Source organism: Plectropomus leopardus, chromosome 6, assembly GCF_026936395.1.
Source record: "Plectropomus leopardus strain MGB_pleo_1.0 chromosome 6, ASM2693639v1, whole genome shotgun sequence".
NCBI classification, from domain to species: domain Eukaryota; kingdom Metazoa; phylum Chordata; class Actinopteri; order Perciformes; family Serranidae; genus Plectropomus; species Plectropomus leopardus.
The window spans coordinates 21507446-21521998 of NC_142181.1; the positions used below are offsets into that span (position 1 = coordinate 21507446).

At 40.5% G+C, this 14553-nt stretch overlaps 3 protein-coding genes across 5 annotated transcripts in view; all 3 read left to right on the forward strand.

Moving 5' to 3' along the window:
- Positions 1-6192, forward strand: part of cux1a (cut-like homeobox 1a) — a 69177-nt gene extending 62985 nt beyond the window's left edge. For both annotated transcript variants that reach the window (XM_042486925.2, XM_088078975.1), the window contains one exon: positions 388-6192. In XM_042486925.2, the coding sequence (XP_042342859.2) occupies positions 388-892 (505 nt within the window). In that variant the 3' untranslated portion in view covers positions 893-6192. The remainder of the gene's footprint in view (positions 1-387) is intronic.
- Positions 4708-10711, forward strand: cux1b (cut-like homeobox 1b). Its single transcript, XM_088078319.1, has 10 exons — positions 4708-4720; positions 6361-6369; positions 6461-6664; positions 8276-8388; positions 8552-8668; positions 8823-8906; positions 10158-10214; positions 10304-10384; positions 10468-10532; positions 10663-10711. The coding sequence occupies exons 1-10, from the start codon at positions 4708-4710 to the stop codon at positions 10709-10711; spliced, it is 792 nt and encodes a 263-aa protein (XP_087934445.1).
- Positions 10712-14292: 3581 nt separating this feature from the next.
- The window catches only part of sh2b2 (SH2B adaptor protein 2), a 38406-nt gene continuing 38145 nt past the window's right edge, over positions 14293-14553 (forward strand). For both annotated transcript variants that reach the window (XM_088078976.1, XM_042487223.2), the window contains exon 1: positions 14293-14478. The gene's annotated coding sequence lies outside the window, so the exon portion shown is untranslated. The remainder of the gene's footprint in view (positions 14479-14553) is intronic.

Here is a 14553-nt window from a genome sequence, read left to right on the forward strand (position 1 = left end):
TCAGCATTTGGAAAAGAGACGTTTATTGACCCACTGCCCTCTAGTGTTTCATGAGCTTCTTCAGGGGGCATTTGAGATCGTTTTAAAGAAATCTAATTTTATTTTCATTTTAAAAAGAAAAAAAATATTGCTTGCAGTTGTGTTTGTTTGTCTAAAATGAATTTGTATTTTCGCGGTCGTAACTGCCTGTGTACAAATGAATCTTCAAGGAGGTATTTGCATTTGATTTGTGTGTGTAAAAGATCATGTTGTATTGTTAGTTTCTCTCCTGTTCTCAGAGAAGGACGTCAGTAACCTCATGCAGTATTTCGACATCAGTAAATTCTAAGATGACAAATTAAATTTGAGGATTTGAGTAGCGTGACTGAACTCATGTGTCTCCACCAGGTCACGTATCCGGCGAGAGCTCTTCATAGAGGAGATCCAGGCAGCTGGAGGGATGGGGCCTGGCAGTGAGGGGGGCTCCCCTTCCCTCCGAGGGTCCAAATCAGGAGAGGGGGACAGCTGTGATGGGACAGAATCTGAGGGCACAGTGGAGACACGACAGGGACTGGGCATTGGCCTGGAGGATCACAGAGGAGCATGCAAAGACGACATGGAGGTTGAGTCTGAGGCAGGGGGCTCTAATAACTCCCCTGACCAGCTAGACTGCACCACCTCAGGCTTAGCCGGGCCAGGCTCCAGCTGTGGACAGGGTGGACTGGGGCTCTTCAGCCTCACAGAGGCATCCTCCAGTGGCTCTGCCTCTAGTACTAACATCCCAGCCTCTGGCCCTGCCAGAAACCCCAGGGACAACAATCTGCGCAAGAAGAAAGCAGCCAATCTCAATAACATCATCCACAGGCTGGAGAAGGCTGCCAGCAAAGAGGATCCCTCAGAGTGGGAGTTCTAGCTCCCCCTGACCATCCTTCATCCCTCTTGTCTCATAACCTCACGACCTCTAACCTTGGACCCCTCCTGCTCTGTTCCAGTTGGAGAGTGGACACAGCCAAAGTCAAGCTCAGCAGCCATTTTTATTACATAGAAGCTTTCCGAAAAGAGGAAAGAAACAAAGAGTGGTTGGCAAAACCCTTAAAAAGAAGATTTACTGAATACCTAGAAGAACAAAATAAGAGAACTTACGTGTCTCTCCGTTTTTTTTTTTAACTGAGTTTTGTTTTTGTACTGAGAAAAGCACTTAGCCGTCCTGCTGGCCTCCGGCCCTGCTGTACCTCCCCCTATCACCAGCCACTGGTGCACCAGACTGGTTAGTCCTGAGCTGGGGTCTGACCCACAGCTGGGGTTGAAACCTGGACTCAGTAACACAGGCAAGGCCTGACACAGCAGCTGTCACAGTGATAGACACTGATAGATGATAGATAGAGACAGGAACTCTCTTACAAGAACTCTCACTTTCTTAAAGGAGATTTTTTCCGCTCTTCTTCTCACCTCCCAAGTGTCCACAAACCTCCCCTCACTCAGTGAGACGCCTCATTTTTCACACTGTAGAGTGACTGTTACAAACCCTTTGCCTTTTTCACTCACTGCGTGTGTGTGTGCGTGTTTGTATGTTAGGGGTTGTGTCAGTGTGCACCTGTTTGTGTGTGTATACACACCCAAAAAATGGTGTGTATGTGTGTGTGTATTCTCTTCTCAATGGCAGCATGTTTTCTTTTTTTTTTTATTATCTCACTCCTACACTCTTAAGAGGGTAGTGGAAGGCCTGCCGGCTGAGCTGCCATGGTTACTGATGTTAAGAGAGATGAACTTTGACCTGTTGTGTCCCATATCCTATCCTGCTGACAGCCATGTGATGGCCAGAAGGATCTCTAATTCCTCACAAACACACGCACTCATCTGAAGAGGAAGGATGGAAGGAACCCTCTTTTTGCCTCCTTAAACCCTTCTTTTAAGGATGAAGGATGATCTCTTTTTTTGATATTGCAATTTGGTTGCCAATAAGAGATTGCACAGTCTATTGACTCTAAAGAGTACAAAATAGGGAATTTTAGGAAGCATTTTTAATTAGTACACAATAAAAACATAAAATAAGAGAATAACAAGTTACTGTTTTTAAAAAAAAAAAAAAAGAAACTGAATTAGAATGGAATAATGTTGCGTTGTTGAAATACGATACAATTCACGTAGTACTGTAGCTGTCTGACATGGTGATACTTTACGTGTCTCTTGTTGTTTTCGGTTGTGCACGTCACAGCTTTACACCCAGCACTGGACCTGCTGGGTGTGTGTGTCTGCACCACTGACACATTTTTCTCTGTTCACAAACACACATCTTTTTATAGGCCAAATCAGGAAGAGTGTGTGTGTATGTGTATGTGTGTGTGTGTGTGTGTGTGTGTGTGTGTGTGTGTGTGTGTGTGTGTGTGTGTGTGTGTGTGTGTGTGTGTGTGTGTGTGGGTGTGTGTGTATGTCTTGTGTGCATTTGTATTTGCCTGCATGTAAGTCAGGGTCGAGGTCAATTCACTCAGAATTAAATTAAACAAGTAGATCAATAATGACATTCTTGACTGACAAAATGGATTTTATCGAGTACTTGATGAGTACTTTGCGGCCAAAGTGAATTCACCCCAACCCTGGTATGAGTAGTTACCACTCTCCTCCAATCTATCCTGTATCCAGGGATGTTTTGCATTGAATTCTACTGTATACACTACAAATTATAAGGCATATCACCTCCTCCCTGTCCCACACAAGCCCTCAGTGCCTGTCAGCCTACTGCCTCCCCTTCGTGTGTGTGTGTGTGTGTGTGTGCGTGTGTGTGTGCGTGAGTGCATGTACACACATGCCTGTCAATACATGCGTGTGCACAAGTGTGTGCGATTGAGGAGTGTTTAGTGTTTCCAATGAGTGAGGTCATATTTCGTATCTACTTGCACACACTACTAGTGCACAACTGACACCCTTCTTTAAGCTGTTTGATGCGTTACCATTACATTAATCTTCTCACAAAGTAGTGTAATACTATGATTTACTGTAGCTTGGTTTTATTGCTATTTTGCATTTATAGTTTGGTTTTTATTCTGCTTATTTATAGGTGCTGTATTTTTCATTTAATGTCTTATCATTTGAGTTGTCTATTTTTTAAGGGATTATACTGTTCCTGAGGGCAAGTAACATTTTTATTAGACGTATAGACTGCCGGCAGTATTGGTTAATATTTACAAAGATGTACTAGTTCTCATTTGTTTGTATATTCATGAATCCTAAAGTTTAGTGTCATTTCAATAGCTTTGAAATAATGTGTTTGCTACAGTTCATGCTCCCGTAAGCATTAAGCTTTCATCACAACAGTTATGCTCTTAAATTGCTAGCTAGAGAATCAAAGGACATATCAAGATCAGTGAATATATGATAGCATATCTCTTTTCCTGTTTTCTATCCTCCATAATGGTTTTTTTTTTTTTTTTAATTTTGTGGCTGTTTCTTGGGCAAGCCCAACACTAACGCTCGGCAGGGCATGCAGCTTTCTTTAGATAGAGGTCGCCCACTCGTCAATCACATCATTTACAGGTCCAAGTGTATACACTTTGTCAAATAGGTCAAATAAAATTACCTAAAACTTGAGAACACAAGTTAACTTGAAAAGAGGTCATATCTGCCAAATTGAGATTAGAGAAGTGTACCAGCTAGCAGGGGTGCTACGCCAGATTGATCGCCAGCCTATGATTATGCAGAATTTCTATTGCAGTCCGTAACAAAGCACTTATTAGGATCTTTTTTGAAGACTTAACTCGGGACAGGGTCTGTAAACACTACTACAGAGTACGATCCAGGAATCCTGGGAAATGTATGCCTTTTTTAAAAAAAAAAAGTGGGTGTGAACCAAGCACAGACTCTTCTCCGCATCCTAACACTAAAATGTAAGCGTTTTCTACGTGATAAACTGTATTCTTATACAGTAGCCCCTCGTTTCAAACTGCAGATAACTGTGTGACAGAACGGGCCGTTGTCCTGTACAGTTGTAGATACTATGAGTAAACACCTGTTTTGGTTTCTATTCAAAATCTCAGTCCATCCTGAAGCCCCCCCCCCTTCCCTTTTCCCTGAATGTACATCCAGATATATTGGCAGCCTGTCAAAAGATACTGATAATCTCATTGCACTGCATTTAGATGCATTAGCTAAAATTGGATTTTCTAGTGTATCTAATAATTGTAAAAATTCCTCAAACATTGGCGCTTCCTGTGGACGACTGATGTGAAACATCTGTCTTCTGCAGAATACCGAGGGCTCGCTGCCTTCTGTTGGACTGCTTGGACGGAACAACCACAGTAATGGTGATGAATAGCTACTGTAAAGTTATATAAGCACTTAACCCATTTGCCATTTTATAGCCAGATCCATCGACTCACCCGAACCACGTGAGATCATCAGATTTGTGCCTTTAACTGCCAAGCAGGGCACCAAACTAGTGATGTCATTAGATGTAGACGATTTCACCTGATTTGTTGGTGATATATCTCGACCCAAATTCATTTCTCATACACTTCATATTGGTACTTTCCTCAGCTCTCAGGAGAGGGTTGTATATAATTCCTGGAGTGCGGTGAAAGAGTAAAAACGAGAGAAAGAAGCTTGTGCATTCTCATGACTGACCTCCAGACTCTTATTTCAGACAGTTGTTTTCCCACAATACATTTCTTATGTTGTACATACCCTTCCTTACCTAGCAGCGGAAAGGCCAGAGCATTGAATGAAGGAGGACGCATGCAGAAACAGCGTACACTGTAATAACACTGAATTTATTCATAGGGCATTTTGTATTTTTCTGTTTGTGTCAGGTTTGCTGTGACATTAATAACGGCACTACAGGTATTGATAATGACGTGTGCCAATTCTAATGGTTATTTGGAAAAGAGACGTGTAAATACGGTCGATCAAGTAGCTATCGATTCACTATTGTCACAGTATGCTTTTGTTTTGAAGGCAGGAGGAGAGAAGGGACGATTCAGGACTTTTCCATGATCCACAGATATTTTTCTACAAATTTAAATCAGATGATTCTATACACTGTTGAATAACATTGTAAAGGTGTAACAGATGCTGTATATCATATCATGTTTTCTGAAGTCGTAAAGCTTTACTGTATGATCTGTTGAAGTAGTGGTTATTCATTTGACATATTAGTTGTAATGGAAGCCCGAACAGCAGCACTGGTCACCATATTCAGGAAAAAAAAAGAAAGAAAGAAAAACCTCAGATGTTTTTGTAATACTTTTAGAATATATCTTATGAAGTGGGTTTTGTAAGGAAACACTTTCCGAATCAGTGGTGCTGTATGCATAGCACACTCAGTAATACGTACACACATAATACAGCACAATACACTCATCCTTTGAACCCCCTCAACTTTACTTGCGTGCTTTTTTTTTTTTGTTTGTTTTTCGCTGACCTCTCACATTGGCTAAGTCTTAAACCATTTCCTCTTCAGTTATTTCACGCTTAACTGTGCGATTTTTAACGCCCAGAGATCGACTCTGGAGTGATGGAACATTTCAGCTTAAAAAAGAGGAAGCAAAAAGCCAAATAGTGAAGTAGTTATCCACCTCTGTTGAAAGGTTGCTGACAGTTTTCTGAATGTTGCTACCTTGTGTCGTCGCTTCAGTTCACCCATAGCTTACACCACAGCGTAGTCTGACAACCAAATGACCTGGGGAGATCTTCACCCCCCCCTCCTTTTGGAAAAGCTTTAAGATGCTTGTTGAGGCTTTAGCGAGTTCAGAGTGTTTTTTTAGATTTTTTTTTTTCCCCCAACCTTGTCATCAACAATGTGGAAGTAATAATTCTCATAACTTCTCCCACTGCTTATTTTGTGAGTGTGTGTGCGCGTACATGTGTGTTGTAGTACAAAAGGCTGCATGACTGTAAAGGGATGGTTAAGATGTTTTTTGAAAGTCGTTTCCCTAGCACTTCTGTCACTCCTGAGATGCTTTTTTCTCCTTTAGGGGTCTCCCTCCCTTTTGTTCTTCCTCATGTATCATTGTTTCTTTATCTTTCTATTTACTAAACGTATCATGTTGTTTGTTCTCAGCACTGTAAAACAGTCCCTTCTACAACATTGAAAAGCAATATCACTGTATGAAACGTTCACAATGTATTTGTTATGATTGACATTTGATTCATCATCATTATTATTCACATGCACCCTAGGTGTGATAATTGAAGTAAATCTCTTTTATACAAATACTAAAAGTGTGCTGTGGGAGTTTTTTTTTCTTTGCCTTGTTGGAAATGTACTTTTGTTGGATGATGCTGTGAAATAAGTATTCTCAGAGAAAGAGATCAGGTAGAAAGTCAGAGTGTAGGAGTGTGTAGCAGTAATAAAATTACAGGATATTGGACTCTTTCTGCCATTTACAGCCTTCACAGGTGAGTTATTTTGGAGACTTAAACATTTGCTTACAAACCTGATTTAAAATAATCTTCAAATTATCTCTTCTCTCCCCTCTGTCCTGCACAGGCCGCTATGCAGAGCTGCAGGTGGAGTTTTCGTCTGCCGTGCGGACCAGCGCCGAGCAGAAGGAGCTCATCCTGAAGCTGGAGCATGACCTGAGCACCATCCAGACCATGTCCTCCCTGCCGCGCCCCGACGCAGACGGATCGGAGGTCAGCAACATGGAGAACATCCCAGAGCCAATCAAAGAGGCCTCTGCAATGTTTACTGGTATGTCTCTTAATTTAAAAGGTTTTTTTAAGGGATCATTCACCCCAGATCAAAAATACATATTTTACCTGTTACCTGTAGTGCTATTTATCAATCTAGATTGTTTTGGTGTGAATTTTGTTTTGGTGTGAGACGTCTGTCTTCTCTCTAATATAAAGGAACTACATGGTACTCAGTGCCAAAAATAAATTTAAAAAACTCAACAGCAATCAATATTATGTCCTCATTACACAAGATAATCCATAGACCTTTTTGTGAGCAGTTTCACGGAGGAACGATTTTCTTTCTATTGAACTAAACCCACCAACTGTCTCATCGGGCTGAAGGAAGTGTTTATCTAGTCATGGATGAGAGATTCGTGTTTGTGACAGAGTGAGATGTGAAGATTAATGTCGTCCTCCTTGGCTGAGCCGTAACATTACCAATAGCTTCCTTCTGCACAGTGATACGGCTCGCCGGTGTAGTTTGGTAAAACAGAAAATAGTTCCTATATGAAACTGCTCACAATAAGATTATTTTGAGTAACTGGGTCATGATTTCTGAGCGATATCTCCTGAGTTTTTCAAATGTATCTGTTTGCTGTTTTGAGCACATTGAGCTGAGTGTCATCTTGTTGCACTATACTGGAGAGAAGGCAGACATCTCCAACACTCTGCAACTCACAACAAAACAATCCAGCTGTTGAGTTGAGTTTAAGATGTTATATTTCTTTATTTAAATGCAAAGCTTTAATTTAAACTGTGAAGTTCAGGTAGTAATCTTAAGATTTTTTGGCCCCAAAAAGCCAATGTACTGTACAGATGTTAGCTGTAAGCTAGGTTTCAACAGGCAGACAGACTTTGTCAGTGTGAGTGCATGTGTGCTCTTTTGTTCAGCTCAGCCTTTTTCCATTATTTCTCTCCACTCTCCCTTTTCATCTGACTTTTGTATCTTTATCAAACAGATTGATAAAGAAAATTTCTTGCTTGAGCTAAGTTGGCTGCACATAAGCATTATGTTTCTGTTCTACATATAAAAAAAAAACCATTTTGTCCTGAAAAGGATGTGAATTCGGGGGCTTTTCTTTTGTTCATCTATTAATCTGAATGTAACTGTTAATTAGTTGTGTTTGATTTAGTTTTTTTCCCTCTAAGTCCAAAAGACAGTTATTTTATCATTGCTGAAACATTTCAAATGAATCTTCAAGCCTTGATGCTTGTGTGAATTTCCCACATTGAAAAGTCTTTGTTCTGTGAAAGGTGAGAGCCTGTGAATGAAGTGTTGGTCCTCACAGAGAAATCGGTGAAGATACTGAAGTCTGACTTGCAGACAGCACAACTTCTCTAATTGAAATGAGGAAAAAACCTGCTGAGCTGAGGCTCTGCAGGAGGTGTGTCTGTTTAAGTACTGCAAACTAGCCTGATTAGAGCGATCTAAGTGTTTGTTTCTTTTCATGTGACAGTCGAGACAGAGAACAGCGTTTAAGGTGTTTGTTAGAGTCAGACTGACACAGCCTTTTTGAAAATAAAACAGATATTAGCATCAAATTTAACAACACAGGTTAACTGTTTTCAAGGTATTTTTGATCATACAACACTGACATATACGTGCATGGTGTTGTGTTGCTCTCAGGTTCAGGCGTGGGCCCCCATCCTGAGCTTCCTCAGGGCCAGATGGACTCTCTGCTCTCCATCATTTCCAGCCAAAGGGAGAGGTTTCGCTCCCGCAATCAGGAGCTGGAAGCTGTGAGTCACGATTTCTCACACACACACACACACACACACACACACACACACACACACACACACACACACACACACACACACACACACACACACACACTGTATTCCTGTGTCTTTTTCAGGGAGAACTAATATCTCGTCTATTTGTTTTCTCCATCCCCTGCAGGAGAATCGCTCCATGCAGCAGACCATGCAGGCGCTGCAGAATGAACTGGACAGCCTGAGAGCAGACAACATCAAACTCTACGAGAAAATCAAATTCCTGCAGAGCTACCCTGGCAGGGTGCGTGCGTGCCTGTGTGTGCGTGCGTGCGCGTGTGTGTGCGTGTGTGTGTTTGTGCATGAATTCTGATGTGTTGCTGAATTTGTTGCATCTGACCCTTTAAACATTTTGATGGAAAATTTTAAGATTTGTCTGTTTTTTTTCTGCGCTGTAGGCTGGAGGAAGTGATGACACTGTGATGCGCTACTCCTCCCAGTACGAGGAGAGACTGGATCCATTTGCTTCTTTCAGCAAGAGGGTACAAGACATACCCTTAACACACACACACACACACATATAGAAATTCTAACTTTGATAACCGACAACTGACCAAACATGGATGACAGGGTGTCATGTTTGCAGCACAGCTACAGTAGAGCTTCATCTGCTGTCATTCCCACACAAAGGCCAAGCTTTTATTTGTCCTTATTTTTTTTCTCTTATTTTTACAGAAATATTTCATGATTGTTGAGAATGAAGCCTTATTTGCATAGAACTAGTATTACACATGCGCACCTCTGGTAATTTGTAATAATTGTGGAGGTCGAATCTGCCATGTCCATAGTCTGTCAAGTAAAAAATTCCACCGCAAATGTCCCATCATTTTTCACCAAACACAGAGGTCCCGTGGTACCAGTAGTCCTGTGCAAATCAGCATCTCGGGATTTGGGGTTGTCTTTTGTTTTCTGTGTGCCTGGTGTCAGCACTTTTTCCCAGTTGAGTATTATGGAGCCTGCACGGGTAATATTAAATGAGAGTTTGACAGCATTTTTGGGTGAAGGAGGCTCATCTTGCTGCTCAACGTGGAGAGCCTTTCGCAGAAAAAGCAAGCTTAAATCAATCACAGAAACAAAGTCTCAGAGGATGATGACATGAATAACATAGCAAAATGTTGCACAATTGTTTTTTGTCAACACTGTAGGTCACTGCGAGTGTTGCTGTGTTGTGTGGAGTTACAAATGACTGCGTGTCATATCCATCGGGTAATGTCAGTAAAATTGAGTAAAAACAGACTAAACAGATAAAACAGATTATCCCGTGCAAATGTGCCGCACGAAAAACAGACGTGGAGGTAATTTCTAAATCACACGAGGTCCCCCGGTCATACTTGTCCTGTTCCAGTAGGGCTTACAATACCAGTTTAGCCAACATGTGTTTTAAGTAAAGGGATGACTCAGAAAGTTCTAGTTTTGACCATTTTTGTTACTGTCAGTGATGATGATGGAATAGGAGCAACACAACTGTCTCATTTTTAGGGTTTTGTTGAAAGTCATTCTGGGAAAGTTATATGCTTAAAATGACATATTCTACATTACACCTGTTTACCTGAAATATGTCACTGAAGTTAATGCACCAAACACCACAGACTGACAGTATGTCAAATATAAAACATCTGAAAGGGTATTTTTTAGATTATAATAGTACTTAGGTATTACTAAAACATGGTCTGCATGTGGAAACACTTTCCAAAAATGCTGTATTGTTTTGTTAAGGCAAACTGTGTTTGCAGGAGCGCCAGCGCCGATACCTGAGCCTCAGCCCCTGGGATAAAGCCACTCTGAGCCTGGTAAGCCTCACACACACACACACACACACACACACACACACTTCATGTGTTTGGTGTTTGACTAATCCTCCTGTCTTTTTGTTTCTCAGGGTCGTGTGATTCTCTCCAATAAGATGGCCAGGACCGTTGCTTTCTTCTACACTCTGTTCCTGCATTGTTTGGTCTTCCTGGTCGGTTCCCCTTAAACCCCCGATGGGATTCTGATATGACAATATTCATAACTGTTCACTGTGATTATTATTTTTTTTTTCAGGTGCTGTACAAAACCGCCTGGAGCGAGAGTATCGGCAGAGACTGCTCCGCTTTCTGCGCTAAAAAGTGAGTATATTCATCCTGCAGCCGAATGTTAAGTTTTAACATTTATACAACATCATGCATGAACTGAATATGTCATTTTGATCATATTAGCATGTTTTTAAATTTCCTAACGTCTCCCATACTCCTCCAGGTACTCGGACCACCTCCACCGCTTCCATGAGAATGACGAAAACCTTTAGGCTGGTGCATCATGCAGCAGCGTGCACGTCCTGCGTTTAAATCTACCTGATCATCCTCCTCATGAGGAAGCAGCTTTACTTTTGTTTCTGCAGTAGCTGAAATCTCCACTAGGGGGCAGTTTAGGGCTTTAAACTGTAAATCAAGCCGTTGGTTGATTCCAAAACACGTACTTCATGATTTAATTTCTTGTTTCTTGATCTTTGATATGTTGCAATTGATATATAAGTCTAGTAAAACTATAACTTAAGGGTCCTTCTTATACTCTGAACTTAATACTGAAAACCAATCATTAATCGTAAATGTGATCTGCACTGCTGCAGCACAAATTTAATTAAGGTTCTGTTGTCTTCCTGTAGCAAGGGACCACAGTACTTGGTTTTTTTTCTGGGTTTAGCTGGAATTTAGAATATTTAGACAACTTAATCAATAAAGTTAAGTTAATATAAGTATATAGGTGATATGGTTAACATTATGATATATGTTTGATTGGAGATTGCACTACAAAAGGTGGGTTAATAAGGATTAGGTGGTCATTTTGAGAAGTTATGGTGGTTGAACAATATATGCGGTAATTATTCTTTTCATTCCTTGCCCTACTTGACTAATGTGATTTATTGATAAGTACAGCTTTTAATGACTTGTGTTTTTGGTGCAGAAATAACCTCGCTACTGTTATCTGCTATTCAGAACTCATTTGCTCCTTGCATAACAGCTGAAGGTTTGCAGCAGTAATACACAAATGGTTACTGAGTCTGTTGTCCGTATACTCCTCTCTGGGACAGATTACTGTGCATGTTTACCTGATCTCCGCTTCCTTTAAATATATCTCAAATAAAGACTATGCAGTACTTTTCTTGTATCCTTCTCATTTAAAATGTTAAGATGTGTGAAGACATGGCTAGGTTCATGTTGGCTTTATGGTTTGTGCATGATGCTTACACAGAATTTATTAATGAATTATCACTTTGCAGGAAGCTTGTTTCATTTTATTTGCTGCTTAAGGTTGACTTTCATGACATTTTATATTTATAGCAGGGAATTATGATTGTATTGCATTGTTAATGTAAACGCTTTGGTCAGGGGACACAGGAGAGTCCAACCTCAGTGTAACAGGCCCCTGTTGCCACCCCAAAACAACAGCAGGAAGGGACACAACTAATTTTTTTATAGCTTGTAACAGTGACAGACTGAGAGTCTGTCTTTTGTTTTCCTCATTACATCAAGCCTATTTATTTAAAATATATATATATATATATATATATATATATTGTAGCTGACAACAGCTTCCTCACCAAAATATGTGGCAGAGAGGCAAGAGGGACAGTTTCATTTCAGTGTTGGGGGGTAATCACATATTAAGCAAGAGGTTTGGGGTTCAAAGATTAAATTTCCTGCACTCTGGTAAAAATCTTTTGCATCAGTTTATGGTAGTCTTTCTTTTCATCAAAATAAAAGTCCTCTACTACTTTCATGTTTTAATTAGGGGGGTATGGGAATATTTTGAATCAGTTCCAGATACACTGCCCTGCAGCTGGAAATACTCACTAGAGCACCAAATGTGTATCAATACACTGCTGAAAATAGTCCCTAATAAATGCGCTATTTACTACTTTTGAGTAATGCGTGATAGGAAATTGCATAACTACATATGTTTTTATAGAATTAAAGTAGGTATTACAAACCATTTGTAAATGTCTCCACTAGGTCTGAGGAAAGTAAATAGCAATATAACAATATTCTCTTTTATGTAAGTCATGATGGTAAAGAGACGAATGTGGGCTGATAGTGAGCGTTCAGAGGGAAAAGGTCTGTTTAACCATTGAACCAAGAGGAAGAGAAGCGGCTGAAACACACACACACACACACACACGATAAATGTGCTGATCGGTGATTCGGGCCTCAGCACTGATAGCTGCCTGCGTTTGACTGAATTAAACTGCATTTTTCATGAGAGGCCTCCTCGAAAAGAGCACCTCAGCTCACAGCCATTAAAGACTAACAAGACTGGCAGACCACACACACACACACACACACACACACACACACACACACACACACACACACACACACACATACTCTCTTCCTCCTCTATCTGCACCCCCTTCTGTGCTTATCAATCACAACAGACTCTGAGCTATCGCAGCACAATTACAGCTTCATTCTCCCCCACGCAGCTCCATTCACCTTTAACCCCAAACCTCAGATACACACCTTTTTATTTCCCCTCTCCTCCTTCCTGTCGCTGTCTCTCTTTCCTCCATGTCCTTCGTCTCTGCCCATTGACAGCTCCATAAATATTAACAACCTCCATCTGTGGAATAACAAAAGTCTTAAGTAAGCCTAATGGCCTGGGGTTATTTTTACTGCAGCGGACGGGGTCACTGCACATGGACTGATCTTTGGTCGAAGAGCTTCCTTTAATGACAGGACAGTGATGGGTCAGCAATTTAATGTCTGCGCTGTCATGTTTATTTTGAGACTGTTCCAACGAACAAATTAGCAGTGAGTGTCGCCAACTTATGTAGGAGCGTAGAAAAACAATAATGATGGATCACTTCATCGTTCTGTCATAGTTGAGTTTTCATTTCCATTATTGGTTCAGTAGAGGGCAGTAAAGTTGTTTTTATTATCAATTAATTATTTAGCTGACTCTTCTGACTGTAGACGCTCTTGTCTGTGTCTGCTTGCGCCTTCCTCTTGCATTGTTTTCCCTACTGTTTTTCATTTAATGGCTTATGGAAGATAACATTTCCCATTTCCTTTTAATATTTTTAAGGGGACATCTCACCCCAAAATCAAAATACATATTTTTCCTCTTACCTTTAGTGCAATCTAGATTGTTTTGGTGTGGGTTGCAGAGTGTTGGAGATATTGGCCATAGAGTATCAGAGTGCCATCTTCTCTCCAATAGAAAGGAGCGAGATGGCACTCGGCTTGTGGTGCTTAGGCACACAAAAAAAGAAAAACTCAACAGCAATGTCTCTTTCCAGAAATCATGACCCGGTTACTCAAGATGATCCACAGATCTTGCAGCTCAGCAGAAAAAGACGCCATTAATGTTTACATCTTGCGTTGTCATGAGCCTCTCATCCATGAGTAGATGCGCACGTCCTTCTGCACAGTGATGTTCTAAGTGGGAGTAGTGTGGTTAAAAAAAAAAAAAAAAGTTCATGCATCATCCTGCTCACAACAAGGTCTATGGATTATCTTAACAAACTGGGTCATGATTTTGCAGTTGAGCTTTTCACTTTATTTATTTTTTGGTGCTTTAAACACCACAAAGTGCCATCTAAAAAATGCAAAACGTTTGTTTTTGCTGTCATTTCTTTTATTTTTATTTTATTATTTACAGGTTTTAGTCAAATATCTAAGACGTTTTTTTCATGCACTCAACAAATGTATTTCTCTCAAACTTTGGTCATTTTTTTTTTTTTAAACTGTTGGCGAGCATATGTTAGTCTGGCCTTTTATTGTGACCATCCCAAGGCACACCTGTGTAGCAACGATGCTCTTTAATCAGCATCTTGATAAGCATCACCTGTCAGGTGGATGGATCATCTTGGTAAAGGAGAAGTGCTCACTGATTTGGATTTTAACAAATTGCAACCAGAATTGAAGGAAACAAATCTATTCAGTGCATTAAAAAAGTCTAAGTTTAAATTTTTGTACAGTGTAGTTCCATTATATTGGACTGAAGGCAGACAGCTGATATCCAACACTCTGCAACTCACACCAAAACAATCTAGATTGATAAACAGCACTACAGGTAAGAGGAAAAAAAGTGTGTTTTTTATATTGGAGTGAACTGTCCCTTTAATGGGCATCTGTGTGAATGCCCATT